Source organism: Guillardia theta (assembly GCF_000315625.1).
Source record: "Guillardia theta CCMP2712 unplaced genomic scaffold GUITHscaffold_113, whole genome shotgun sequence".
NCBI lineage: Eukaryota > Cryptophyceae > Pyrenomonadales > Geminigeraceae > Guillardia > Guillardia theta.
Window position 1 is genome coordinate 152,992 of NW_005434561.1, and position 25,830 is coordinate 178,821.

General features: G+C 51.7%; 10 protein-coding genes across 10 annotated transcripts in view; 3 read left to right on the forward strand and 7 right to left on the reverse strand.

Annotated features, from left to right (window-relative positions):
- Nucleotides 1–109: 109 nt before the first annotated feature.
- Nucleotides 110–424, reverse strand: GUITHDRAFT_79048 (hypothetical protein; the record flags this gene model as incomplete). The annotated part of the gene is made up of 1 exon (XM_005823173.1): nt 110–424. The coding sequence occupies one exon, from the start codon at nt 422–424 to the stop codon at nt 110–112; it is 315 nt and encodes a 104-aa protein (XP_005823230.1).
- A 286-nt stretch (nt 425–710) lies between these two features.
- On the reverse strand, nt 711–2,593 carry GUITHDRAFT_145932 (hypothetical protein; the record flags this gene model as incomplete). The annotated part of the gene is made up of 2 exons (XM_005823174.1): nt 711–1,481; nt 1,559–2,593. 2 exons carry the CDS (start codon nt 2,591–2,593, stop codon nt 711–713), a joined length of 1,806 nt encoding a protein of 601 aa, XP_005823231.1.
- A 305-nt stretch (nt 2,594–2,898) lies between these two features.
- On the reverse strand, nt 2,899–5,126 carry GUITHDRAFT_145933 (hypothetical protein; the record flags this gene model as incomplete). Its single annotated transcript, XM_005823175.1, has 3 exons — nt 2,899–3,138; nt 3,170–3,223; nt 3,294–5,126. 3 exons carry the CDS (start codon nt 5,124–5,126, stop codon nt 2,899–2,901), a joined length of 2,127 nt encoding a protein of 708 aa, XP_005823232.1.
- Nucleotides 5,127–9,327: 4,201 nt separating this feature from the next.
- On the reverse strand, nt 9,328–10,682 carry GUITHDRAFT_90050 (hypothetical protein; the record flags this gene model as incomplete). Its single annotated transcript, XM_005823176.1, has 5 exons — nt 10,607–10,682; nt 10,465–10,525; nt 10,370–10,420; nt 10,202–10,285; nt 9,328–10,146 (listed from the first exon to the last, which is right to left on the reverse strand). Exons 2-5 carry the CDS (start codon nt 10,495–10,497, stop codon nt 9,328–9,330), a joined length of 987 nt encoding a protein of 328 aa, XP_005823233.1. The 5' UTR covers nt 10,498–10,525; nt 10,607–10,682.
- A 2,231-nt stretch (nt 10,683–12,913) lies between these two features.
- GUITHDRAFT_117609 (hypothetical protein) lies at nt 12,914–14,984 on the forward strand (the record flags this gene model as incomplete). The annotated part of the gene is made up of 4 exons (XM_005823177.1): nt 12,914–13,405; nt 13,463–14,617; nt 14,676–14,733; nt 14,782–14,984. The coding sequence occupies 4 exons, from the start codon at nt 12,914–12,916 to the stop codon at nt 14,982–14,984; spliced, it is 1,908 nt and encodes a 635-aa protein (XP_005823234.1).
- Nucleotides 14,985–15,077: 93 nt separating this feature from the next.
- Nucleotides 15,078–15,892, reverse strand: GUITHDRAFT_155300 (hypothetical protein). Its single transcript, XM_005823178.1, has 3 exons — nt 15,385–15,892; nt 15,271–15,336; nt 15,078–15,221 (listed from the first exon to the last, which is right to left on the reverse strand). Exons 1-3 carry the CDS (start codon nt 15,874–15,876, stop codon nt 15,210–15,212), a joined length of 570 nt encoding a protein of 189 aa, XP_005823235.1. The 5' UTR covers nt 15,877–15,892; the 3' UTR covers nt 15,078–15,209.
- Nucleotides 15,893–16,906: 1,014 nt separating this feature from the next.
- GUITHDRAFT_79030 (hypothetical protein) lies at nt 16,907–18,178 on the forward strand (the record flags this gene model as incomplete). The annotated part of the gene is made up of 1 exon (XM_005823179.1): nt 16,907–18,178. A coding segment is annotated over one exon (1,272 nt), but the record flags the coding sequence as incomplete, so codon positions are not given.
- Nucleotides 18,179–19,724: 1,546 nt separating this feature from the next.
- GUITHDRAFT_165813 (hypothetical protein) lies at nt 19,725–22,293 on the reverse strand (the record flags this gene model as incomplete). The annotated part of the gene is made up of 4 exons (XM_005823180.1): nt 19,725–19,826; nt 19,959–20,017; nt 20,214–20,299; nt 20,547–22,293. The coding sequence occupies 4 exons, from the start codon at nt 22,291–22,293 to the stop codon at nt 19,751–19,753; spliced, it is 1,968 nt and encodes a 655-aa protein (XP_005823237.1). The 3' UTR covers nt 19,725–19,750.
- Nucleotides 22,294–22,781: 488 nt separating this feature from the next.
- GUITHDRAFT_117613 (hypothetical protein) lies at nt 22,782–23,756 on the forward strand (the record flags this gene model as incomplete). The annotated part of the gene is made up of 4 exons (XM_005823181.1): nt 22,782–23,357; nt 23,404–23,516; nt 23,566–23,663; nt 23,704–23,756. 4 exons carry the CDS (start codon nt 22,782–22,784, stop codon nt 23,754–23,756), a joined length of 840 nt encoding a protein of 279 aa, XP_005823238.1.
- Nucleotides 23,757–23,925: 169 nt separating this feature from the next.
- GUITHDRAFT_117614 (hypothetical protein) overlaps nt 23,926–25,830 on the reverse strand; it is a gene marked incomplete at both ends in the record, with an annotated part of 4,828 nt that continues 2,923 nt past the window's right edge. Inside the window, 3 exons of the mRNA XM_005823182.1 lie at nt 23,926–24,705; nt 24,995–25,342; nt 25,460–25,720. Of these exons, the coding sequence (XP_005823239.1) occupies nt 23,926–24,705; nt 24,995–25,342; nt 25,460–25,720 (1,389 nt within the window). The remainder of the gene's footprint in view (nt 24,706–24,994; nt 25,343–25,459; nt 25,721–25,830) is intronic.

The window sequence follows — 25,830 nt, forward strand, 5'->3', positions numbered from 1 at the left end:
ATAAATGGAATACCAGAGTTTATTAAACAAAATATGAGTGCTATCATAGATAGATATAGATATATTCCTTATATACTACAAGGGTACTCTATGAATCATAGCGACAGTCCTATTCAAGGCGTTTCAAGTGAAAGCGCCGGAGAAAGTGCTCAAATCCCTTGGTGATGGATGGATGTTCCCACAGTATCCATCTAGCGGCTGAGGCAGCTGTATCTGGGACAGACCAGTTCTCGCGACCGTTATTGTGTCTTGCTATATAGTATTTTTTGAGCTTATCGTTGTGGGTCTGTGTGAAATCCTCATAACGGTTGTCACCAAACTGAATTGTCTTTTGTTTTTGCTTATCTTTGTCATAGAGTACAAGCTGCCATTTCTTGTTCTTGGCTTGTGATGGTCTGAGAGAGGCATACTTATATACACCCATTTATTATTTCAAAAGAAAAAGGATAAGCCCCCCCTTCTTTCTCTTCTTTTTTCTTAGTAGTGAATGAACTAAGGATAAGGGGGGGTGAAAGATAAGGGGGGTATTTGGTAAGTGTTTGGACCTTTTTGAAAGATTTGTATAATACTTTTCAAACCCCCCCCTTATCCTTCACCCCCCCTTATCCTTAGTTTTACTTATTCTAAAAAAGAAATATTATATTATCATTCTAGTCTTAAAAATATATAGTAACAACATAGTATAATATTAGGATAACCCCCCCCCCTCCCTAAGATTTCATCTTAATGCCACATAGGCACATCGCCTGGTTCCTGAAAGTGTTTTTTGCGTTCTTCTTGATGATATTATGGACGGTCTCGAAGTAGTCACACATCACATCGTATATCATAGCCTGTTCATTATTGGAGACCGGTTTATTGTATTCTGATAAGAACATACTATAGATATATTGGGTTGGTATCCTGTTGTGGATGTCATCGACGTTCGTTATGTCGATAACTGGTAAGAACTTATGTTTAAGCCAATGCTGGAAGACTGCCACAATGTCATTGTCTTCCGTTTCGGTCTGGTTGTTCGAGGGTTCATCATCTTCCTCGTCGCTCTCCTCCTCCATCCTCATCTTACAATACAGGACATACTTCTCGTCTCTTGATATCACATAAGCGTTTTGTTCGAGTTTCCTCTTGACGTCCTGACGCGTCACATTCACGCTTATGCTAGCGTTCGATTTCAACCACTTCATAAATCTTGAATACAGGTTACTAATCAAGAGCTTGTTGTTTTTGTTAGAATCTTTCTTATCCAATGCTATCACCTCCTCGGTGAGGAACTGTCTAAATAGGTCGGTGTCCTTCTGGTATTGGTTCGTGTTGTACTGGACAGATTCGGGCACATCGAACTCCAATTCTGGATAAATCTTTTGAATGTTGTGGATGATGAGACTCATAAGATAGGCAGGGAACTTTTCAAGCTTTTTATCGATGTTAGGGTCTTTCTTGAAAAAGTTTTGTTTCTGATGTTGGCCGGTGGTTTGTCGCCGCTGTGGAAATATGCCTTATGTTGAATGACCCTCATACGTCTCCACGTTCCGCCGTCATTGGCGGCGTTTAGAGGCACCTTAGGGAACTTATTACAACAGAGTATGAACTTGGCCATAAGCCGAAACTCAACCGGTGTCTTATACAACCCCCTCGCGGTTATCATATCATTGCCTGTGTATTCCTTTACAATGCCTACGTTGAAGACGTCGTCCTCGTCTGGTTCTGATGTTGTAACCAATCGCGCGCCCTTCAATCGTTCGACCTCAGCACAGGCGGCATTTGATGCTGCCCTTTTCTGTGTGAAGAGTGCCACCGGTAACGTCTTGGCATAATCTCCAAATGCCTTTTGAAGCAAGCTCATAAATGTGCTCTTTCCATTCGCCCCTGAGTCACCCCAGAAGATGTTAAACTGTTCCATCTTGCCACAGCAGGCAGCCATCCCGAGGATGTTCATAACATACTCCTTGACGTCATCATCAGCATACACCTGTGATATATACCTCTCTAACTCTTTCTGGGTCTTGTCCTCTGGGTTGTACTCGATGTAATCATAGCGTGTTGAGAGGCTGATATAATCGGTAGGCTGTCCCTTCCTGAATACTCCTTTCTCGAAGTCATAGACACCGTTCTTGAATCCTAAGAGGTGCTCCTTTGTGTCTAGTTTCTCGATAAAGTAGTTGTCGCATAGGAGATATTTAACTTCCTTGATATAGTTGTCCTTCTTGCCGCTCTGCTTCAACAGTGTAATGATATTATCACACTGTGCGGACATCTTGGTATATCGTTCCTTCATTAAATCATCCTTCTCGTTCCTCATCTTCGCAACATAGTGCTTCTTCCTGTTGCCGTAGAGACTAACAATGACGGTCGAGATGTTGTTTGAGAGGATGCTCTCGGTTGTCTCAATCCAACGATTGATGCTGTCCATATAGACATACCATATGCGATTCCCTACATACTTGATAAGGGTATTGTTCATCACAATATCAGGGTATGCCTTGTCCTTGTAATCGATGATGTCGAGGTTGTAGTAGGAGGCAATGAGCACGGCGATGTCGAAGTCTGTGGGTTGTAAGAGTGAAGCGTCGATGAAATAGTTGAGTTCATCCATCTTCTCACTTGAGTGCTTGATGTGTATGAGCGAGCTATCGAATGACCTATCCACCCGGCTCAGTCGTTGCTTCTTGTCATCTTCGGACTCAACAACGATGTCATCATAGATATTATCACAGATTCTTTCCTGAGGTGCCATTTATTTATAGCTGAGAAAATATTTTCCGGACCTTTACGAATATATACGCAACGTTTCCTTATATCCTTTTTCGGACATTCATTTTTTCTCCGGACTTTCATTTTTTTGTTCAAACGTAAAATAGAGCCAATAAAGGCCCTTTATACATTTCTAGAAAAATAACATCATATGCTCACTTCTTGCTTATTTGCCTGCTCTGCTTTCTTCTTGTAATACCTCTCTCTTGCCCTTTTGAGCTCCTTCTGTCTATACTCTGGGTCGGTGTTGTACTTGATGCTCTTGTATATCCTCAATCGCGCGCGCTCCTGTTCATAGAATTCTTTGTCATTAACAATCCTCTTTGCGTAATACTTGGATTGAGGACAAGAATATTGGGGGATGTTGATATTCTCCATTATTGGAACCTTTATTTTCAGTGTATATAATTATTCTCACCTTTATATCATTTTTTGAGCTTTTATGAAATATTGGTATGTCATAGGGGTTAATCTAGTAGTTTAGATATCCATTGACCATTCACTCTTTCTAAGGCATACTTTTTTATTGTGCTTGCCCTAACCTTACCCTCTGGCAAGTCATTGACGCGTCTCACTGCCTTCTTTATGCTTATCTCCTTTTTGTTCTCTTCATAGTAATTATGTTGATACTTGTTATAGGCATCCTTACCTATCTTCTGAATATAGCGTTGTTGTGCCTTATATGCCAGATTCCGCGGGTCCTTATATCCTTGGGCTGGTGCTCTTGGTTGTGGGATTACTGCTTGGCGCATGTTTGCGGGGGTGTTTGCGGGGGTGTTTTCTTGTATTGTTATCGGTCCCTCGTTATCATCGCGTGGTTCCTGCTTGATTCGTATAATATCGGTCGGCAATAGTGCCTTCTTGTAGTTCTTATATTGTGCTATTATGCTGTTTCTCATCTTCAAGCTGACATCAGTTAAAATGTTCGCCGATGCGTTGTTTGAGTGTAGCCAAGTAATAAAGGACGAACGGAACATATTAACGCCCAACCGATGGCCTTGAAACATAGCCGCAAGGTACTTTTCCATGTTGCTCTTAGCCGGTGCGTTCATGTTATTGACCTGCGTTATGTAATACTCACGAGGATATAAGGCGATGCTCTCCCTTACAAAGTCGCTAAGCTTGTAAGCCAATGGGTTTATATCATTAGGGTTGTTGAACCAACCGACCTTATACCTGATTGGGGAATGCCCTTTATGTGCCTTATTGAATACGTACATAATAAGGCCATTCTCTGGGACATAGACATAGTTGGTCTTTTTGTCTAGGTTCTCGAGCGTGTGCGTTATCTTCATATTGTTCAATTCACTCCTCACGGGTGGTGTATAGAGATATGACATCATTATAATGGTGTATGTATGGAATTTATAGGCATCTGTTGAGTTATCACTGAATGCCTTTATGAATGTGTCGAGCATCTCCTCGGTCATGTCCAGTAGCATTCCAAAGGGAAGGAATGTTTGCTGCTCGTACTTGTTCAGTCTGTTGATACCTTCCTGTGATAGGATGATGCCCATATGAAAGTCGGTCGTTATCATACTCATCTTATAATACAGTTCGTGCTCATCTCCTAGACATATCTTTATCAATCTTGTAATGGCCTTTAAGTCATTCCAAAATGTGCTTAGTGATTGGCTTTTATTGAACCTATAAACGAGCATATCAAGGATTATCGCCCTGTGATTCTCAACCATCCACGTGAGATTCTCATCTATCCTATTCGATAGCGTCTTATCAATTATGGATTTGAGCACCTGATATGTGTTCTTGTCATTGCTTACCTTTCCGCCTACATACTTATTATCTTTTATCTCTTGGAGGGTGGGCTTGTGGATATAATTGAGGTTTTGGTATTGCTCCTTAGTCAAGTCATAGGCGTATATCTCGTTTGTCCAGCTATTGGGACCGTTTATGTTATTATCGATTCTCTCTTTCATCTGTTCCATTTTCTGGTAGATAGTGAAGGCATATCTATCATCATTGTAGAAGTCGAACTTGAAGGTTTTGATTGACTGCGTTATGTCCTTGCTAATATCATCTGAAACCTTCCTAAGCAGTTTATAGCTACTTGGAAGCCTGTATTTCTTGTTAAGAGGGTGTTTGATGGTCCTTAGTGGGTTGTCCTTTGGAACTGGTGTTCTTGGGTCTATTATCTGAATGGCTGGCAACACTGCCGGAGGTTCTGTGGCCGGGATTGGTTGGATTAGTTGTCTTGGTTGTCTTGGTTTCTTCTCATTCTTGGCCTCAGTCGGTTTCAGGTAATTAACGGGCTTATATCTCTGCGTCGGTTTCCTCTCCCTAGCGGGGGTTGCGCCCCCCGACGGCGCTGTTCTTTTGCTCAAGCTTTTGCGCGAAGCGGAAAAGGTTGCGGCCATTTATTATTGACAAACAAATATTTACTAGTCATAGCACGCTTTATGTTAATAACCCGATAGACTATGAACCCTCTTTCATTAATTACTCTTTATGTAAATCATTTTTTACTCAATGTTGGCAATTCAGGCATTTTTACCTTTATCAGTGGGCCCGCCTCAGTACATCCATTTTGTTTTTTTTTTTTCCCAGGCGTACCGCCCGTGGGTGTTTTAATGATGTCCGGGCCCAGTGGCCCAGTGGCCCAGTGGTCCGGTGGCCCGGTGGTGGCCCGGTGGTGGCCCGGTGTGGCCGGTGGATAGGTTGTTCCCGGCCTGTCGGCTTTGGGAATCGAACCCGCGTCGTTACAGTGGCTAGCGGCCCTATATCCCAAAAAGGCTAAATTGCCATACTAATGCCCAAGACATAGTTATATATATAGGGCTGTTGGGAGGGAGGAGGCAAGAGATAGAGTATGGTTCGTTGGATGAAGAGGAGGGAGATGATGCCTGAGGGAGATGATGCCTGAGGGAGATGATGCTATTATCCTCTATTGAATATGTTTTTTCCCTCTTGAAAAAAAAGATAGTAATAAAACAACCAAGGATAAGGGGGGTGAAAGATAAGGGGGGGTTTTGAAAAGTATTTTACAAATCCATCACAAAAGGTCCAAACACTTACCAAATACCCCCCCTTATCCTTGACCCCCCTTATCCTTAGTTCATTCACTACTAAACAATCAAACAATGTTGAAGAAATAAATGACTTAGTAGCTCAAAGGGGTATGTGTGAGCGTTAAAAGGTTAATCGGAAGTTTGCGTCAATCACTTAGTAGCTCAAAGGGGGTGGTCAATTGACCACCCAACTTAGTTGGGTGACTATTTAATAAAAACATCATAGGATGCTCACATGTTAGTAGTTGCGCCTCTTAGAAAGGCCCTTATATTGATTACATACGGTGTGTTATATTTTTTACCCCCTCACCCCACGTGTATATTGTGTTTTATACATTGCTTCTTCGGACATTTAGAGGGCTGACAAATAAGCCCCTATTTGTTCCTTTTGGTCACGAATGGTCACGACATTGCTTCTTCGGACATTTAGAGGGCTGACAAATAAGCCCCTATTTGTTCCTTTTGGTCACGAATGGTCACGAAAGCATTTATTCAGACCATTGTAAGAGCTGACAAATAAGCCCCTATTTGTTCCTTTTGGTCACGAATGGTCACGACGACATCGCACAGCGCATTGTAAGAGCTGACAAATAAGCCCCTATTTGTTCCTTTTGGTCACGAATGGTCACGACGACATCGCACAGCGGCATGAGCTCTCCATCTCCCCGGGCCACATCTATTCATAGAGGTTCTACGGACATATAGCTAGATATTGGGGGAGGTCATCATATGAATGATGTATTCCCGGTAGTGTGCTAGGCTCTGACAAATATGGGGTAAATTTGCTGAACAATTATGACAAATTTGTTCAAGTTGAGCTGTAAAATTCTGAACTTTTACTGACAAATTGTTCAATATTTGTCAAATTGGTCATGAATGGTCACGAAGCAAATACTCTTAGAGCTGACGGAGCAGTGGAAGGAGCTGAAGCACAACTACGCTCGGTCGTTCTAGTAGGAGGCACCGATGGCATCTTTGTGAGAGGCCGCTTATGGCACCATACAAGACTTCTGGAGGGAAAGCCGATGGAACGTGTTTGGTCTGTTTGTTTTCAATCCGCTGCCAATTCCTACTTTCGTTGCCTAGGTTCTATGCAGCTTTGTTTGAGCTTAGCTTTGCTTGAGCTTAGCTTTGCTTGAGCTTAGCTTTGCTTGAGCTTAGCTTTGATTTTTTTTCGATTGATCATTATTAAACCTTCTTTGCTTTTTGATTACAATCCGGCCAATGTTTGTTTGCGTGAGTTTTCCTTGAGTGGATCAGGGGATGTTGGATCTTGGTTTACACGCCTCTTTCAAGAAATCCATCACCGTGACAGCAAGGGATCTCATGACTTCGGATGACTGCGAGAAGAAGCAGAGCATTCAATCGCTGCCAGTCCTCGGTGAGGGTATTCATTCATTCTTTCTCAATACCGTTCACTCGTTTAACACTGACTGAATAGCAAGGAGAGCGATGAAGCCCGCAGAACCGCCTCAGAGAGAGATCACCGATTGACATGGGTTTAATTCGTAACGTTGTCAGCAGGCGCAATTTCTATATCCGTTCTTAAGTCACAAGCCGGGCCTTGCGCCTGCATATCCTTGGCTAATCGAGTCTCCTTCATCGCAGACCCATCCGTGTTCCGCTTCTCTCGGATTGCTTTGCGCCTTCTTCCATCCGTTATCATGCTCCCAGAAAGCGCTACGGCTGAGCTACAGGCAGCTGATGAGCGCGCATCGGGCAACAGCTCATGACAGCTGCAGATCGGGCCACCGTACACCCTCGAGCCCCTCGAGCCCTCAGAGCCGGGCGCCCAGGACGAGGCTGACGGAGCAGTGGAAGGAGCTGAAGCACAACTACGCTCGGTCGTTCTAGTTGCAGCGATGGTTGAATACATGAGTCAAGCCAACCGTTGCTTGGACAAAGTGAAAAGCGACGTAAGGAAATAAATGAAGCATTCATTGCATCACTCTTAACTGATCTCGTTACATGGAGCTATTGATTTAACTTGTTACGTTGAGCTATTGACTCTTGCTTGGGATAATGTGACGGTAGCTTGGGCCGAGCAGGAGGGACTAGGTGAAGGGTGGGTTCTCGGGGCATGGGAGATCGACGAACCGGATTCCCACTTTACAGCCGAGGGCCGGCATGCTGTTTCACGGACTCTGAACGGTGCTGACAGCTGGAACAGTCATTTACCTGACGAAAAAGATCGATTTCAAGGACAGTAGGCACGAAACGTTGAGTTTTGAGATTGTCACGAGGACATTGTCAGCAGCCAGAAAGTTCGAGCTTTATCTTCGTTATCATAGCCTCTTGTGCGCCTCTTATTTCACCTCCTTCCAACTTATTTGCCGCCCCTCGCCCTGCCCGCCCCCTTGTCGTTTCTTATCAACTCCTGCCCCTACAAGCCTGCCATCGAACTTCTTACCTATCCCCATTGTGCGCTCAGTCTGTCTGAACAAGCTACGGAAACAATGCACGTCTCTCCTACTCCTGTCGACTCCTTCCTCTCCTTCTACGGCTTCTCCCCCTCGACTTCCGTGGTCTCCACTCCTGATAACCTCGTCACTGACTTCACCGATATACCCGACGAGCTCAAGGATGCTCTTTCCTGTGACTGCAACGATTGTGAATGTCCGGCGCTTCCATCCTGCCCTTCTCAGATCGCTCCCTGCAAGGACCACGGCAAGCCTTCCTATCGCGAGTACGTGCGGTCGAGAAGAGAGAGGTGCAGTCGACGCCAATCAGCGACAGGGTCGTGGATGGAAAGCTGGAGGGTACGGTCGGACTTATTCCGGCGATCATTCTAGCCAGACGAAGGGTCAGAAAGTGAAATAGGAGGCACCTGTAGCGTTAGTGTAAAGTAAGTTGTTGTACACTATGTCTTTTGTGTCATTTGCCCGTTCTTACAAACTGATGATGGAAGGAAAGTAGGTGAAGCTTATTCAATCAACAGAAGATCTTTTATGTGTTCTGACATTTACAACAACACTCCGCTCATCGCGGATCTGATCCGTTGAATTATTTCACAACATCAAACGTAGAACATCAAACGAAAGCATGTACAAGAGGTGCTAGTTCACGAGTTGAGATCGAGCAAACAAGTCACGAGCGAACAACTACTCAGTGATGGAGTCGATGAAACGGCAGAACCTGATCGCGTACTTGGCTGGTGGCTGGGAGGAGCATCCTCCTCCTTCGGAACCTTCGAAAGTCTGACAGCCAAGTCACTCGTACACGAGGCGAGGGATGAGAGTTGGAGAGGGACAAGCAGGAGGAGGAGCCTCACCGTCTTCCACATCCTCTCCAACTTCTTCCTGCGGGTGTAGAGCATGAGGATGTCGATTATGCCCATGAAGTATCGCTCGCCTACCAGCACATTAGGAAGCTCTCAACCTTGACCTCTCCCACGTTCCCCTACCGGTAAAACTGCCGTCCGCCATGCACCCCTCGACTCCTCCCTGCGACACATTGCCATGAGATAGGGAAGAGATGATACAAATTTTTCCGGTCCTACCGCGTTGAATCTTCCAGGGTCCCCGATGTCCTGCTGAGGAGAGAAGACAAGTCAGATACTGGAGGAGGAGGTTCGAGTGCTGACCATGGCCATGTTCTCGCTGTGCATGTCTTCGTGCGTCCTGTCGTCTTGATAGATCGACTGCGGCGCTGTCCCTCCCGGCAACCCGATCGTCGAGCTTCGCCCATATTGCTCCTGGTCTCTCTCATGGATGCCGAGAAGGAGACTGTAGTCCATGATCTTCAAGCTCATCAGGAAGTGACAGTCCGATCTGATCTGATCCATGAAAGCTTTCTTCCTCTGAGGCCCGAGCTTGATCTTGACCCCCATCTCCTTGATGTCCAGGTCCTTGAGGATTGCTCGAGGACCCTTGGCCTTGTCAGCTTCAGAGGCTGCTCGTCCTAACGTGCTGCCCTTGAGGTCAAACCGCCGATGGATCGCCAGGTTGGTAGCGTACACGTTGTTCATCACCACAAAGCGTACATTCCTCCCATACTCTGGTTTCCACCGATGCAGCCCGTAGAAGCGCGGCAGGTAAGTCCCCGGGTTCTGACGGACGTGTTGGAAGTAGTTGGGCAGGATCTCGAGCAGGAGCTTTGCCTCTCGTTTCGGGAGGGTCTTGACGATGAACTTCATGTCATTGCTGAAGAAGAAGAGAGAGCCGCTCTTCCCGGGCGTCCCCATGATCCTCAACGCGTTACTACCATCCGCCTGCGTGTTGCACAGAGCCACCATGTAGTCAGCCGTGTCGATGTCGAAGATGGCGCGCAAGCTGCGGAAGACAGCAGGAGCGTAGTCCTTGAACTTGAACGCAGGGCCCTCGTGCGGAGGTGTTATGCTGCTCCCCCCCGTCGGAAACTTGAGCTTCACCTGTTCACATCATTTCACTGCGGCAGCTTGTGAAGGGGAGGCTGCTCAGCATCACCGTCTCGTGGAAGGCTTCGAACTCCGGCTCGTCCTCCTTCGAGATGCCATGGTTGTTCATCCCCACGTTCACCCGAATCCCCAGCTGAGGTAGAGCATCAGTTTTCACGTGACGAGGAGGAGGAGGGGGTTCAAAGGCTGCAAAAAGGGGGGGTTCACAAGCACAAACCTGCAGCCCGCAGGCCATCTCCCATGCGACATGCCCTTTCCTGTCGACTATCTGCAGGTGGGATCAGCAGGGGGATGGGGGTCGACCTACCCTACCTCTCCAACTTCGTTCAGTTTGTGAACTTTCATGTGCTTTCGCTCCCACAGCCCGCCTTGCCTGGGGAACATACATGTCAATTCGCCGCAGCCAGCATTCTTTGGCGGAAAAGTCTCATGTGACATGTTCACGCACTGTCACCTGCTCTTTGAAGATCTCTTCTCCCTGCTCCTCAAGTTGGTGCCACTGCCGACCCTGCGCTTGCCCTCGTATTCGCCGTCGCTCTTTGAGGTATATCCACCGTCTTCATCATCCCCTGCTCTCGCCTTCAGCCGTCGCTTTCACTCCTCCTAACAGGATACGGACCTGAGTCTGACATGTGCCCTTTCCTCTCCTTGGAAGAGGAGGCTGTTCGTGAGAACTCTACATTTCCAGCAGGGAAATGATCTTTCTTGTAGTATCCTTGAGGACCGTCACGGGGTATCAAGGCAAACATTATTCTTTCTCACCTGCTCTGCTGTGATTTCTTTCCCCACCACGAAAGTCTCTATCATCTGTTATCTCGTTCCCGACCTCCATAGGAGCAGGTCGAAGGTAGATCCGAGAATCGCCAAGCTGCGCGTGGCTGGTTCCCTTCTTGTAGTGGATGGGACCTTCTCCTCCCTCCTCTCCGTCCCAGTCACCCTTGCTCGGCGCATGCGGCTTCAAGTACTGCTCTGTTTCGTTGGTCACGTACACGAAGGGCCTGTTCCGCTCGCTCGTCTTGGGAGGAGGCAGGTGAATGTCGCTGGGGTGAGGGGGGACAGCGGCTGTCGAGATGTGACTAGGGGCAAAAGAAAGGATTGATGTTTCCTCGTACCAGCAATCACCGTGGAGCCGTCAGAAGGCACGACTGGGTTGTGGTCTGCCAAGTTAGTCTTGAAGTCGACAGCCACTGAGCAAGCAAGAAAATGTCAGGAAGTACAACAAGTAACTCTTAGATCACCAGGGTGATGGGACGGAGAGTGCGGCGGGACGAGGGTGTGGGAGGCTGACGAAGAGTTTTCTTGCGTGATCAGACTGTGGGAATTTTCATTCCCATCTTTACACAGACATGCAAACATACCGAAAACCTTCGCTGGGCCTCAAAACTCCGGACTTGTCATAGACCATGCTCTGTGCTATCGGGGTAGCAGGATGTAACTTGAATTCAATTTCAGGGGCAAGGCCAGTTTGAAATGAAATTAGACGTACGGCAGTGAAGGTGCTGATGCTTGAGGCGACGAGTCGAGCTCTCTGAATCGCCTCCTCCTACACATCAGATTAGGAGCGAAGAAAGGAGCTCGCTTCCTCCAGTTCTACATCGGTCTCCACTCCTCAACTCTGATTCCTCCTCCATCCCTGGCCTCCCGTACTTCCCTCTCCACCTTATTCATCGTCCATTCCTTGCCATCTCACCTGCCGAGCCATCGCCTGCTCCCTGAGCCTCATCGCGTCCTCCTTCACCTCCGCCGCTGTACGCGCGTCCGGCATTGTGGGGGAGTTTACTCTGAGTCCCACTGTTCCCACCCGTCGGTTTAAGACGGGTGGGGTACAAGTTAAAGAGAAATGACCGGGTAGATAACCTCAAATAAAGACTAAAATCAAGGGTTGGGGTGCTTTTTGTACCGGTAGTGTTTCCCTCCATACTCTTGCCGTGACGGGTGGAAGCATGTGCCTATATGAGAACTGGGGTGGCCAGCTCTAGGTAGTATTAAAAAAGAGGGTAGGGGGTGATACCTTTGAATGTACAATCACAGAGGTATCTAGTAATTGAAAATATGTTATGACTATACTTAAATAATTTTCATGGAGGACTAGGAAGTCAGTTCACAAACTTTTGTTTTACAAGTTTGATGTGGGGGTGGATGTTAATTTTGGGAATTATGGGGTAGGGTGCCCTTTTCAGCACCGGTCCTCTAGAATCCACTTTGCAGAACGAACTTGGAGTGCTGCTGTAGGGGGTAGTCTATCATGGTACCCGTACAGTCAGACACCCTGTTTTTGCAGTAAATCAGAGGGGTGGCTGGAGGGGTGGAGGTGGCTCAGATGAGAATGAGGGGGATGAGATAGTTGAATGCGCGGGGATGAGGTTACCAAGAGGGTTTGGTGGGGGATGAGGGCCACTCCCAGACTGGCCGTTACAGTCTGGGATGTGTCAGGGAGAGGAGAAGGAGCAGGCGGAGAAGGAGGAGGAGTAGGAGGAGAAGAAGGAGAAGAAGCAGGAGGAGGAGAATCAAGATCAAGATCAAGATCAAGATCAAGATCAAGATCAAGATCAAGATCAAGATCAAGATCAAGATATCACAACGAGGGGAGAAGAAGGAAAGGGAAGGATTGAGCGGTTGAGCAGTGAGGGAAGGAAATTTTCAAAAAAGGACCGATGGGGGCAGCGAGCAAGGATAGTTGCTTCTAGACGAAAGCAGATCGGATTTATCGAAGAGCAACAACAGGCAGGTTGATCTCTCCGTAGCTCACTTCTCCAGAGCGATGAGCGTCAACTGGGTGGGAAGCAAGGCGAGGGCGAGTGCTGGGATGCCTGACACCGAAAGAAAGCATCAGAATGATATGCTTTCCTCCAAGAGCAACGACGAGCTCAGATACGGAGACAGCATCGTGCTGCTGGCAGAGCGCATCTTTGGCTTCCTTCAGGCATCGCCGATGAAGAACGAGGAGAACCAGCTGCTCATACGACCGATCGATGCTAGCCAGGGCCTGAGAACAAGCACCGTCGATCTTGAAACGTTTCAGGTACAAACGTGTCACGAGTACGAAGCACAAGACAGGCTACAAGAATTCCTTGTTAAGCACGGCTTGCACCATCCCTCCGATGTTGCAAGGCTTGACGAGGACCAGAAGGCATTCCTCGAGGAGGTTCAAAATCTCGCTGAGGAGGAGATCAAGGGCAACGAAGAGCGCCAGCTGTTTCATCTCGGCCGGCCGATCAGATATGGAGACCCCTTTCAGCTTCTTCATGTCAAGGTGACCTGATCCTCCCCCTCCACCTGCTCTCTGACTGACATGATCGCGTGCTTACAGACCCGGCTCTTTGTCACGCTAGAGAATCACAGCATCAAGGTCTCCTTGTCCACCAAGTTCCCCAGCTCGTCGAGGAGCTCGTTCGCCTTCCATCTCACTGAGGGGCAGAAGGGAAGCCAGTTCATCTTCGACACTCCAGCTCGTCTAGAGCTGGGAGTCTCGCAGGAGGGGGTAGTTCGCCCAGGGGACGCGGTGGTCCTCGAGTCCATTGCGTATGAGGGTAAGAGGCTATCAGCGCTCAAGAGACAGGGAGAGAACGTCTGGTCCATCCACGCGTCCGACGACGACCCTTGCGAGCTCACCATACAAGTGCAGGCGCAGGCGAAACCAGCACTCAGCGGAAGCTCTCTCAAGTACAACTCGCTTTCACAGGCGACAGCGAGCGCAAAGAAGGAGCTCGAGGCGTCGCTGCACGTGGTAGAAGAGCGGAGACAAGGGATCGCTCGTGAAATGGCCCTGCTGGACATGCGGCTGACGGACGTGAACAAAGGGTTTGACCAGATGGTTCTGCAGATGATGCTTCACTTCCAGGAGCTACACCAGGCGCTTGAAGCGCGCGAGAACCAACTGCTCTCTGAGGCGAGGAAGAGGATTATGGAGAAAGTCACCTACCTCAAGGAGAGGAGGGAGGAGCTGTCCAAGGCCAATGATGAAGCCGACAACGGTATCCAGTTCGCCTCCAAGGTCCTGGCTATGGACAACGACGTGGAGATGCTGCAGATGCAGCCGCACGTGATGAGGAGGCTGAGCTCTGTCAAAGGAGCCGTACACACTTCCTCCCTCCCCACAGAGAACCTGACCTTCCGCTACACCTACAACGAAAGGCTGATCGACTCCATCGGCGAGCATGGAGAAATTTTCATTGGGAGTGCGCACGAGGAGCGAGCAGTTCCGTCGTCTAAGAGAGCCGCGCGTCCTTCCTCAGCGCATGCTGCTGCTCGATCGAGTGAGGCAGAACCTCCGAGGCCGTCCAGTGCCATCCATGATGGGGGCACTAAGAGCACAAGCAAGCAAAAGGAGAAGATCGGAAAGCAGCTGCAATTCTGGCATGGCTCCGACCATCCGGCTCTTGGCGAGTGGCTCTCAGATCTGCGACAGAGCGGAGACAGCATCCGAAAGAGCAAGAGTGCCAACGACTCGTACAACAAGAAAACGGTGAGGAGCTTTTGCATGGCTGCTGCTGCCGCCACTGACCTGGTCCCTTCCACTTTAGCGCATCTCTGCTTCTTTCAGTGGGAAGACAAGAGGATCCAAGTCAACGGACAGGAGAGGTTCATGATCGCTTGCTGACTCGCCTTTGTTGTTGACCCACCCCACAGAAACGTCGATGGATGGGAGGAGGAGAGCAGTAGACAGTTCAGCTGCTTTCGACGCGTCCATGGCCGACTTGTCGCTCGACTCCAAGAGCCATCGGCAAAGCTCGGACATCAAGAGGATGCACGAGAGAATGACGCTTGCTTCAATGTCCAAGATCACCCCAAAGCGGACAAGTGCCCCTCTCCGAGATTACTACGAAGGATAAGAAAAGAATAAGAAAAGAATTATTCATTTGAGTAAATGACGCTATCGTCAGTAGACTCCGATTCTCACATCTAGAAGTCTTTCATAGAAAGGTTTGATAGTTACTCTGCAGGTCTTCCAGGCAGGGGCTACAGGAGACAGACCGTCTTTCGACGCTACCAGCGAATTCCAACGTTATTTCAAGGACTGGGGCTACACAAAAAAATTCATACTTTCGCGCGTTTCTTTAGTTCTTGCCCTGCACCGAAGGGTTACATGAAGGTCTGTTCAATCTTAGGCAAGCTCACAGAAGCTTTGCTTGCCTCAGCTGGCGTTCCCTTCCCCTTGTGCAGCACCGTTTGCTTCGTCTCAGCCTAACCCAATATCAGCGTCGGTGTCATCAAGTTGCGGAAGCAGGAAACCTTAGTCTCTGCCGTCGTCGGTTGAGCCTCCTTGTCATTATCTCCCTTAGCCAACAAGTCCTTTGCATCCTTCTGCTCCTCAGGTGTCTTAGCCGCAGACATCACTTTCTTCGCTGCCTCTTCCAAGAGATGCTTGGTATTGACTGGCGGCATGTAGTTCTTGGCGCACTCGAGCACTTTGTCTCTCACGTCAGGAGGGAGCTTTCTTGGCGTGTCGTCGCCTGTTATTTTCTTTGCGCACAACATGACTTGCTGTTTCTCTACCTCCTCAAGCTGCTGCTTCCCCTTCAGCGAAAACTTCTTTACCCCTTTCCCAGATTTGGCCTGAAGTGCTTTCATCCTGTCCTTCACCACCTTACCATGCTGCGACGCCCCCCCACTTCGGTTCTCGAGCATCTCTGAAGTTTCACCGGCATGATCGAGTGATACGAGGCAGATGCCGGCCACCAGCAGCATGGCACAGCCAACCACTGCTACCTGCCGCCACGCCATGGCTATATCGGGCGCTAAGCGAAAGCTGGCTGACCAGATAGTCGGAGATCTCACTCTCAGTGCTCACGGCCGACGGGCCCCGGTCAGGACCCGGCGCGGGCTCACCCAAGAAAGCCAATGATCCACGTTATCACCCCCACCCCCTCCTACCATCACCCCACCTCCTTCCCCAAAGTCTGGAGAGTGTGGTTTTATCACCCCCAAATATTCCTTTATTTTGAGACATATCAATAGGTAGGGGTAGTGACCCCCCCGGAAAGGAGCCTCATGGATTTTACCCCCCAGCTGGCACCAATGGCGTCTCCCCCCATGGCCTGACTTGTGTCATGCCGCTGCCGCTGATGACACTTCTACTCCTCCAGCTCATCGTCTCCTGCTGCTCCTCGTCTCATGCTGCTCTTCGTCTCCTCGTGCTCCTCGTCTCCTCGTGCTCCTTGTCTCGTCCTCCTACTGCACTGACTCCTGCCCATTATCGTTCCTGAGCTCGTCGGCGGCTTGATGTCCTGTCTCCTTGTGCCCCATCGCCTCACGTGTGAAAATCTTTTGCTCCTGTCTTATAATCCATCAACACCATCGTATGCCCTCATTCCTTCCTTCTCTCCGCTTTTCTCTATCGCATCTCGTCCTTTCCCTGGTGATTTTCTGCATCACCTCCCCATTCCTCTCTGTCGAACTCTTGGTAACCACCTGCTCCTTCACGTTCTTCATCGCTCTTCATCCCTCCTCTTGCCTCACTCGTCGTCCTATCACACGAAGATAACATGATGACTCTCGCTTCGAGTTCGTGTCCTCAAACCTAACCCGTATCTTGATCTGATTGGTTTCGCATAGGTCGTGATGCTCGCATCACAGTTGCGCATCCTGTGACGACCATCTGCCGTTGACTTGGTTGCTGGATGAGCAGCAGCCGATAGCTGAGAGGAGACACACAATGACGTCTACCGTCCCCTGGCACGATGTCGGAGCCGGGTGCATTGCCCTGATTGGAACTGTTGCGCTATGTATCTTAGCCTCGCTGAGGCTGGACAACATGTCAAACATCCTCAAGAGCGGGAGTCTGAAGAAAGTGATCATCGAGTCAGAACAGAAGTTCGAACCACTCGGAAGATTTTGCAAGGACATCGTCCTCTTGTCACTGATCCTGCTGTTCACGTATCAGAGTGAGTACTACCCGGTCTTCCCTCACCTTGCCAAGGAGCATGACATGGATATGTTCTGGTTTGCGACTCTGCTCTTCCTGGCATACTCCTTCACCCGTTGGCAGAAGTCCAGGACGGACGACCTGCTGGGGCGGGAGCAGACGGAGGAGTGGAAGGGGTGGATGCAATTTATGTTCCTGCTGTACCATTACTGCGCTGCTTCAGAGGTCTACAACATCATCAGGGTGATGATCACGAGCTACCTGTGGATGACGGGGTTCGGGAACTTTTCTTTCTTCTACATCAAGAAGGACTACGGGATCGTGAGGGTGCTGCAGATGATGTGGAGGCTGAACTTTTTTGTCTTCCTGCTCATGATTGTGCAGGGCAACACGTACATCCTCTACTACATCTGCCCCCTCCACACGTTCTTCTTCCTAGTGACATGGCTGACCATGCGGGTCTGCTCCAACCTCAACTACACGAAGTGGGGAGTGAGGATCAAACTGTCTGTGGTTGCAGTGGTCATCTTTGCGGTCTGGGATGGAGCTCCATGGCTCTTCGACCTTATCTTCGGCTCTTTCATGGGCCGGGCGCCATGCAAGGGAGCGACGTCTGGGTTCCTGTACGAGTGGTATTTCAGGACGACTTTGGATCACTGGAGCACGTTCCTGGGCATGATCTTTGCCCTCAACTACCCCTTCACCAACATGTGGTTCAAGGAGCTTGCAAAACTTCCTGCTGCCTCGCAAGGAAAAGTCACCTTGGTCGTTGCCGCTGTCTCTTTGACGCTCATGGTACTCTGGTTTTGCTTCATTTTTACCCTCCCGAAGCTCCAGTACAACAACACCAACGCCTTCCTGGCTCCGGTCCCCGTGCTCAGCTACATCCTCCTCAGGAACCTGACCCCCTACATGCGGACATGGTACTGCGACATCCTGCATGACTTCGGCAAGACGACTCTGGAGACTTACCTGCTGCAGCATCATGTCTGGCTGACCTCCAACGCCAAGACTCTCCTGCAGCTGATCCCCGGCAGCCCCAAGTGCAACTTCTTCGTCTGCACCATCCTCTTCTTCGCCTTGTCCCGCGAGACGCACAGGCTGACCATGTCTTTGAGGGCGGTTGTGCTTCCAGACTCCAAGGTACCCTGCCTCAGGAACTCGTGCCTGTTCCTCGCGGCCCTCGGGGTCTCGTACGGCGTCTCCTTCCTGCTCGTTACTCAGGTTCAGGTCTTGTTCGTCCGGCTCTGCCTCCTTGTCCTGATCGCCATGGCCTGCACTGCTGGCGTCTTCCGCGTCCTCCAGCGGACCAGCTCGGAGGAGTACGGGAACGCGGTGAAAGACCTCAGCCTCCAGCTCTTCGAGAAGGCTCCAGTCATGGGCCTCATCTTCTTCCTCCTCATCATCTTCACCCTGCGAGTTTCCACCTCCTCCTCCAGCTACGTCCCTTCCCACCTCGACTGCCTCTCGGCCCTCAGCGCCGTCCCGGGCTCGTGGATCTCGACGCTCCCGCTGGCAGATAAGAAGGCCAGGAAGCTGAGGAGCGGAAACCACCTTGCCGTCTCTGAGGTCAGCTCCAGCTGGCATTCGGACTCCATGACCGTGTCCAGCTGCCTCGGGGCTGGGAACGCCGCTAAGATGAACCAGGTGGCGTCTTGTGAGATGCGTGCGTTCCGCTTCGATGATGGGCCGGGCTCTCGAGCTCTCGGCTGCAACTTCCGCTTCCTGTCCAAGGACGCTGCTCGGGCTCAGCTGGGGAAGGGGACGCGGGTGGTGATCTTCGGGGATAGCGAAGCTCGCAACCTCTACTACGCGATCCGACGGGCCGTCGGGCTCCCGGTCGTCAACGTGAAGGCCCATGAAGACTTGACGCCCATCGGCAACTCCAGCGCTGCCATGCCGGACGTCGCGTTCCTGTGGACCCCTAAAGTCTCCGACGTCGCTGCCAGGCTGGCTACCGTCCTCGCAGACAGCAAGCCGCATGTGCTGGTGATGAGCTTCGGGCTGTGGGACGCGTTGCATGTGCGGGACTTGAGCGCGTTCGAGCAGAGCCTGCAGGGGCTGAGCAGCAAGTTCCAGGAGTCGCTCCCCTCCCTCCCCGTCAAGCCGCTCACCGTCTGGATGCCCCCGCCCACCATCCGCGACCACCTGCTGACCTCCAAGGAGAAGAAGCAGTTCATGACGGAGGCGCTGGTTGCGGGCTACCGCCAGAAGGCCCAGCAGGTCCTCAGCTCCAGCGGCCTCCAGCAGTTCACTGTCAACTTTCCGCTGCTCACAGCTCTCGACGCCGCACAGCTGGACTCGACGGACGGGGTGCACTACAGTCAGGTCTACTACGACACGGCAGCCCAGCTCTTTCTCAACAGCCTCGAACACGCACGGAAGGCGGGGAAGGTCCAAGTGAAGGAGGAGGCGGCCAAGGGGAAGGGGACAGGGGGCATGGCGGACGCCTTGGCCTCCCTGTGCATGCTCGTAGCGGTTGGCTTCATGCTCGTGGCGTGTGACGCGTACGGAGGTTTCCTCCCCCTCCTCGCTGTGACCTTCGGCAGCAGAGAGATGGTAAAGGCAATGGACCTCAAGTCCAACCCCTGCCCCTGCCTGCGATCCGCCGGGTCACTCGAGCGAGAGCACGGGGAGGACGAGGACGAGGGGGAGAAGGACGTGGAGACAGGCGAGGAGAAAATCCTTGCCAGCACTGCGACCTGAGCAGGAAAAAATAAAGTTTACAGCAAGTCAAAACGCCCCCGCGCTGTTCACTCCCTCCTTCAACTCTGTGCCCTGTAAGATGTTCCTGCGGAGAATATAGAACCTGCACAAACGATCACTCACAACCGATCACCTTCGTCCTCCTCCTCCCTTCTCCTCCTCCCTCCCTCGCTCCCTCCCTCCCTCCGTTCTCCTTCTGCTCCACTCTCCTCATCCCTCGCCTCCCCTTCCTCACTTTACAAATGTCGACCAGTAGCTCAAAATTCGCATCTCCCAGTCGGGGGGTCGACGAACCTGCAGCGATATCAAGGGGAGGAGCACAGGGGCAACAGGAGAGAGGGAAGGAAAAGAGGGAGAGGAAAGGAGTAGGGAGAACGGAGTGGACAGAGAGGAAGGAGGACGAGAGAGGAGAGCGGGAGGAGGGGATGGGGGGGGGGGAGGAGGGGTTGGGGAGAAAAGGGAGGGAGGAGGGAGGAGGGGATGATTCGACCGTCCTCTTCCTGGGATCTCTCTTGTGATATTTCTTTCGCGTTCCACATCCGTCGCCTCGTCCGTCGGAGATAACAAGTCGAACTCCTGTGACCCAACAACATTCACCTCCTCCTCTTCCTCCTCTCATCCCTCCCGCCCTTTCTTCCGTTCCTCCTCCTGCCCTTCCTCGGCATCATCCTCCCCCTCACAACCGTAACCTTAACCTCCTCACCGCCGCATCGCTCTCCCCAACTCCTCTTTCCACATCCCCGCCCATCGTCACCTCCTCCTCCCACTCTTCTTCCCCACCGTCGTCTTCGTTCACCATTTCGCCTCTTCTCCTCTCCCTCACCGTCTCTGAGCTTGGCAAGGTCCTGAGCGAAGATCTCCGCTCCTTGCTTCCTCGGCTCTCCCTCCCCCTCCTCTCCTCGCAGCTCACAGTCCTCGTCGAGGAAGACGCATCTGCCGGGCCAGGCCCCGAAGTAGAGGAGGCGGTTGGCCTCGGAGAGCAGCCACGTCAGCAGCGACTGGTCGGAGATGTTGGACGGAAGCACGAGCTTCTTTCCCAGCGAGTCTCTTTGCGGGATGTTTCTGTTCACGTAGACGACCTGCGCCCTCCTCGCCTGCGCCCTTCGCTCTCTCCGCCTGCTCTTCTCTGCTGGTGCTTCTGACGCTGACGCCACCGACCGTCTCGTGACCATCTCACGGTGGAGCGACAGGAAATCCTCGCAGGTGAAGCTCTCGACGAGTTTGTTGTCGGCGATGGCACGCGACTCGGATCGGAAGTGAGCAAAAGACGCGACTGTCTCTGCCATGCTCCCCATCCTCTCCTCCTCGTACCTTCTGTTCCTCAACAGCAACGGCTCTATCTCCTTTGCGGCCTCCTGACAACTGTTGTTCACAAGGACCAGAGCAGTCAGACTGGTGTTGCCTCTCAGCACCTCCACAAGTCCGTCCATCTTCTCATCGCTGCTGATCTCGTTGCAAGACAAGTCCAGGCTCTTCATCGTCTCGTTGCACTTGAGCACGGGCATCAGCTTTCGCACCCCTGCCATGGCGATCCGGTTCTGACTCAAGTCAAGGTGTCGCAGCCGTCGGTTCCCCTTCATCGCCTCCGCCATGTCCGTCAGCCCCACATCCCCTATCTTGTTGTCCCGGAGCCCCAGGCTAGTCAGCGAGCTGTTCCGCATCAGTGCCATGCGCATGACAGCCCCCAGCTGGTTCCCGTCTGAGCTGCACATCCTGCCGCCCTCGCTGAGGGAGAGCGAGAGGAGGGAGACCTGGTTCTTGGCGAGGGCGAAGGCGATGGAGCGGAAGCAGGAGGAGCTAAGGCCGTTGCGAGAGAGGTTGACGTGCTTCATGCTCCCGCTCTCCTTCAGGGCTTCCAGCAGCAAAGCCAACCCTCGCGGTCCCAGCTGGTTGTCGGAGAGGTCCAGGGACCGCAGAGTTGAGTTGACCTTGAGGGAGGAAGCGAGAGCCTCGGCTCCCAGGCATGAGATGAAGTTGGAGGAGAGGTCGAGCGAGGAGATGGTCTGGTTGCTGCCCACAAGCCTCGCGATGTGCCTGCATCCTTCATCCTTGAGCGACGCGTGGGAAAGCGAGAGGGAGACGAGGGAGAGGTTGGCTGGAGACTCGAGGATCGCCTTCACAATCCTCTCGCCTCCTCTCGGGAGCAGAGGAAGCCAGTTCACGTCCAGCTCAGTGAGGATGCCGTCGTCCTCCCTCGACTCCCTAAGTTTCCACGCTTCCAGCTGCTGCTCAGCTGTCTGCTTGGAGGGCACGAGGATGGGAGCTTCGTGCGGGAAGTGATGGGAGCTTTTGATGCGAGTAATCCGCTCCTCCAGCAGCTCCTCCAGGTCTCTTCCTCTTCCTCTGAATAGCTCCGCATGGCTGGCACGCCCATCTCGTAGACTTGCAATGAATCGTCGAGACGCTGCCTGCCATGTCGCTGTTGCTTCTTTGCGGAGATGCGAGTGGCGGTCTGAAGGGAGGTGGCGATGAGATGAAGGATGTTGAGAGGAGGGAGAGGGCTGAAGATGGAGAAGAGGAGAGGAGGAGGAGGAGGAGGAGGAGGAGGAGGAAACACATGCTGCGAACATGCGTATCAACGGCCAAAGAGAATTAGCAGAATTATGGTTAATTTCATTTCAATATAACCAAATTGAACTTAAATTAGCACAGATCTTGGTGGAATGGAAAGGGGGCCAGTTGGACACTAGCGCCTCCTCCCCTACCCCTTCCTCCTCCTGCCCCCCCTCCTCCTCCCCTCCCCCTCCCCCTCCTCCTCCTCCTCCTCCTGCCCCTCGATCCCTCTCCTCTTCTTCGTTGTCTTCTCTCTCTCTCCTCCCTCCACTCACCTCTTGGTCCTCGTCCTTCTCTCTGTCTGCTCGCCCTCCTCGTCCCTTGTCCTCTACTTTATCCGCCCGCCTCTGCTCGTCTCTTCCTCCTCTTGCCTTCTGCCATGACGGGCCAGTGCCTTGCCGCCTCTTCTTTCCTTCCGCTTGCATTCCTCTTCTTCAATCACGTGGCAGCGTTCTTGTCCCCGTTGCCCGCATCGAAACCTCTGTGCTCAAGGACTCCTATCTGCATGCAAGACAAGCTGACAGAGGCCGAGCAAGTCGCGATCAAGTCAGGACTGCAGTTGGTCCCATCACAGAAACATTTCAGCAGGCTGAGCATGAGTAGCAAGCGGGGAAGGAAGAAGAAAAGTTCGTTCGATGCTGACTTCGACTCCATGGACAAGCTTGAGCGAGAGGCTCTGCTGGAGTCGGCGCAGCTCTCCTCCATCAATCCTTCTCATCTCCTTCGCGCCATCCATGTGCCTGATGGTGATCGAGTCAAGGCCGGCAAGGCGCTCATCAGGAAGTCGATGGGAGTAGCGAGTCTCCCGGCCTTCCTGCCAGCAGACAAGTGCGCGAGGGTACGAGAGCACATCGGGAGGACAGTAAAGGGGGACACTATCGACTCGGTCGATCACTGCCCTGAGTTTCAAGTCTCCCTCTCTAGAGAACAGCTCTCCTCCCTCCTCGAACCGCATGTCGTAGCTGCTCTCTGGGCTCTACCCACAGTCTTCCTGGAAGAACAAGCCTCTGCTGCTGCGCTGGCAGAAGCTGTCTCGAGATTGACCGAGCGTGAGCTGGAGGAGCGGGGATGGAAGGGGAGGGTGAGGCGAGAGGCGCGGGAGAGCAAGCGTTCAAGTGTGTTGACAGGTTGGGATCTTCGGGAGGAAGTACGAGGATGGAGGACGGACGCACCTCGGCTTCCACATTGACACCAATCGAGTGACCATCAACATCAGCCTCTCACCCCAGTCCTCCCACCTGTGACTGCTCCTCCCCTCTCGCTTCTTGCCTGTAATGCCTTGCTCGCAGAGGAGGAAACCTGCTCTTCCTGTCCGGCCAGGCTCTTCAGCTAGTGCGGCGCGATGAGGGGGAGCTTTCGATTCACAGGGGAGATGTTGCGCACGCTGGTAAGTTATTGTTTGTTGTAGCACGTTTGACCTGCCGCAGTGACCAAGATGCAAGAAGGCGTTCGTTACTCTGTGATCCTTTTCTTCCATTGACCTCTCTTCTCAACTCCTTCCTTTCCCTTCTCGATCGTTCCCCGTCGTACCATCTGCACAGACAAGCTTCTTTGATGTCTTCATTACAAGAGCATGTACATGTTGTAGAATAATTACAAGGAAACACGCGGGGCCTGTCGTTGCCTCCTGCTACTCAGATTGACTTCTGTTAATTGTCCAGGTTCTGTATCTCCAGCTGTGACGGAGCTGGAGGCGCCTCTCGTCCTCTCTCAGGGTTCCACACTCGCACGAAGTCTGTTCCGATCTCGATCGCTGAGACCGACCCAGACCTTCGTCGCTGCACCTGCCCCGTTCGCAAGCTGCTGCTCGAGGACGCGCGGTTGAAGGCGAGCCGAAGGCCCCGCCCATCGAAAGGCTCCACCTGGTCGGAGCCGATCTGAATGATTGAGAGTCTGGGGCGCACTTTCTGCTTCTTCCTGCAGGAACGCATCCAGCTGATGGCGTACGTCAGGATGCCACAGACCAAGACGCCGGCCAAGGCGTAGAGAGCGATGGTGGCCTGGAAAGGAAGGGAGAAAGAAGAGACAGGGGATGAGGCCGCCAGGTTCGAGACAGTAGCGTCTGAGTTCTGCACTCCCAGCGGCAGTCCTCGCTTCTGAAACTCGTCGTTGAGGTTGTTCATCCTCAGCTTGCCCGCCACGCCTGCTGCGCTCTTCTCGTTGCTATCGTACACGCCAAACTTGACGTTGATGCCTGACCCGCCTCTTCGAGCTGCCTGCACGCTGTCGATCTGCACCAGCGACACGTCGACCGACGCCACTGTAGCCACAGAGATCCTGAAAGCCGTCCTCCTCGTCTCGTCGAACTGCGCGACAGAGAGGGGAAGACCGACCGACATCTCAACTTTGTAGTTGCCCAGGTTGGGGGATGGGGATGACGGTGAAGATCCAGTGGAAGAAGGCGATGCCGACGACGAGTTCCCTTGAGTCTAAAGAAGAAGAATCAAACTCGAATTCGCACAAGAAAATGCGGACAATTGAAGCATAGACAGACGCTGAACAACACCAATCAAAAAACTCACCCTCGTGTCGCATGGCAATGTTACGGTCCGATTCACGTAAATCGTGCGATTAACATAAACCGTCTGCGAGAATAAAAATTTCAGATAAATCTCCAAATGAATGAGATTTCGTATTGAAAGCTTATCTGACAAAAAAAAAGAAAAGAAAAAAGAAACAAACAATGCAAAATCAAACAACAACAAAAACGATGGTCACCTTGGTCTCGCAAGGCTCCATGATCGTCCTGTTGATGTACACCTCCTTGGGTACGTACACTGTGTTGTTGATGTACACCTCCACAGGCACCTCCACCGTCCGGTTGATGTACACCTCTACAGGGACCTCCACCGTCCGGTTGATGTACACCTCGTACGGCTCTCGGATCGTCCGGTTGATGTACACTTCAACAGGAACAACCACCGTCCGGTTCACGTACACCAGCGTTGGCACCTCCACCGTCCGGTTGATGTACACTTCCGTCGGTACGTACACCGTGTTGTTGACATACACCGTCTGATCCGATCGTCCCCACCCAGTACAAAACACGCCCGTCACACACTCGTACTTGCAAAGCAACCCAAAGCCCCTTTCCTCCTCTGCCCTTCCCCTCTCCTTCCCTCCCTCTCTCAGCCCCAAGCCCCTTCCTCCCAGACAAGCCCGTCCTCTCTCTCCCTCTCTCACCTTGGTCTCGCAAGGCTTCATGATCGTCCTGTTGATGTACACCTCTACAGGCACCTCCACCGTCCGGTTGATGTACACCTCTACAGGGACCTCCACCGTCCGGTTGATGTACACCTCGTACGGCTCTCGGATCGTCCGGTTGATGTACACTTCAACAGGAACAACCACCGTCCGGTTCACGTACACCAGCGTTGGCACCTCCACCGTCCGGTTGATGTACACTTCCGTCGGTACGTACACCGTGTTGTTGACATACACCGTCTGATCCGATCGTCCCCACCCAGTACAAAAACACGCCCGTCACACACTTCGTTGCGAGATCTCTCCCCAATACACTCACACTCGCACACACCCCTCCCTCCCTTCCTCCC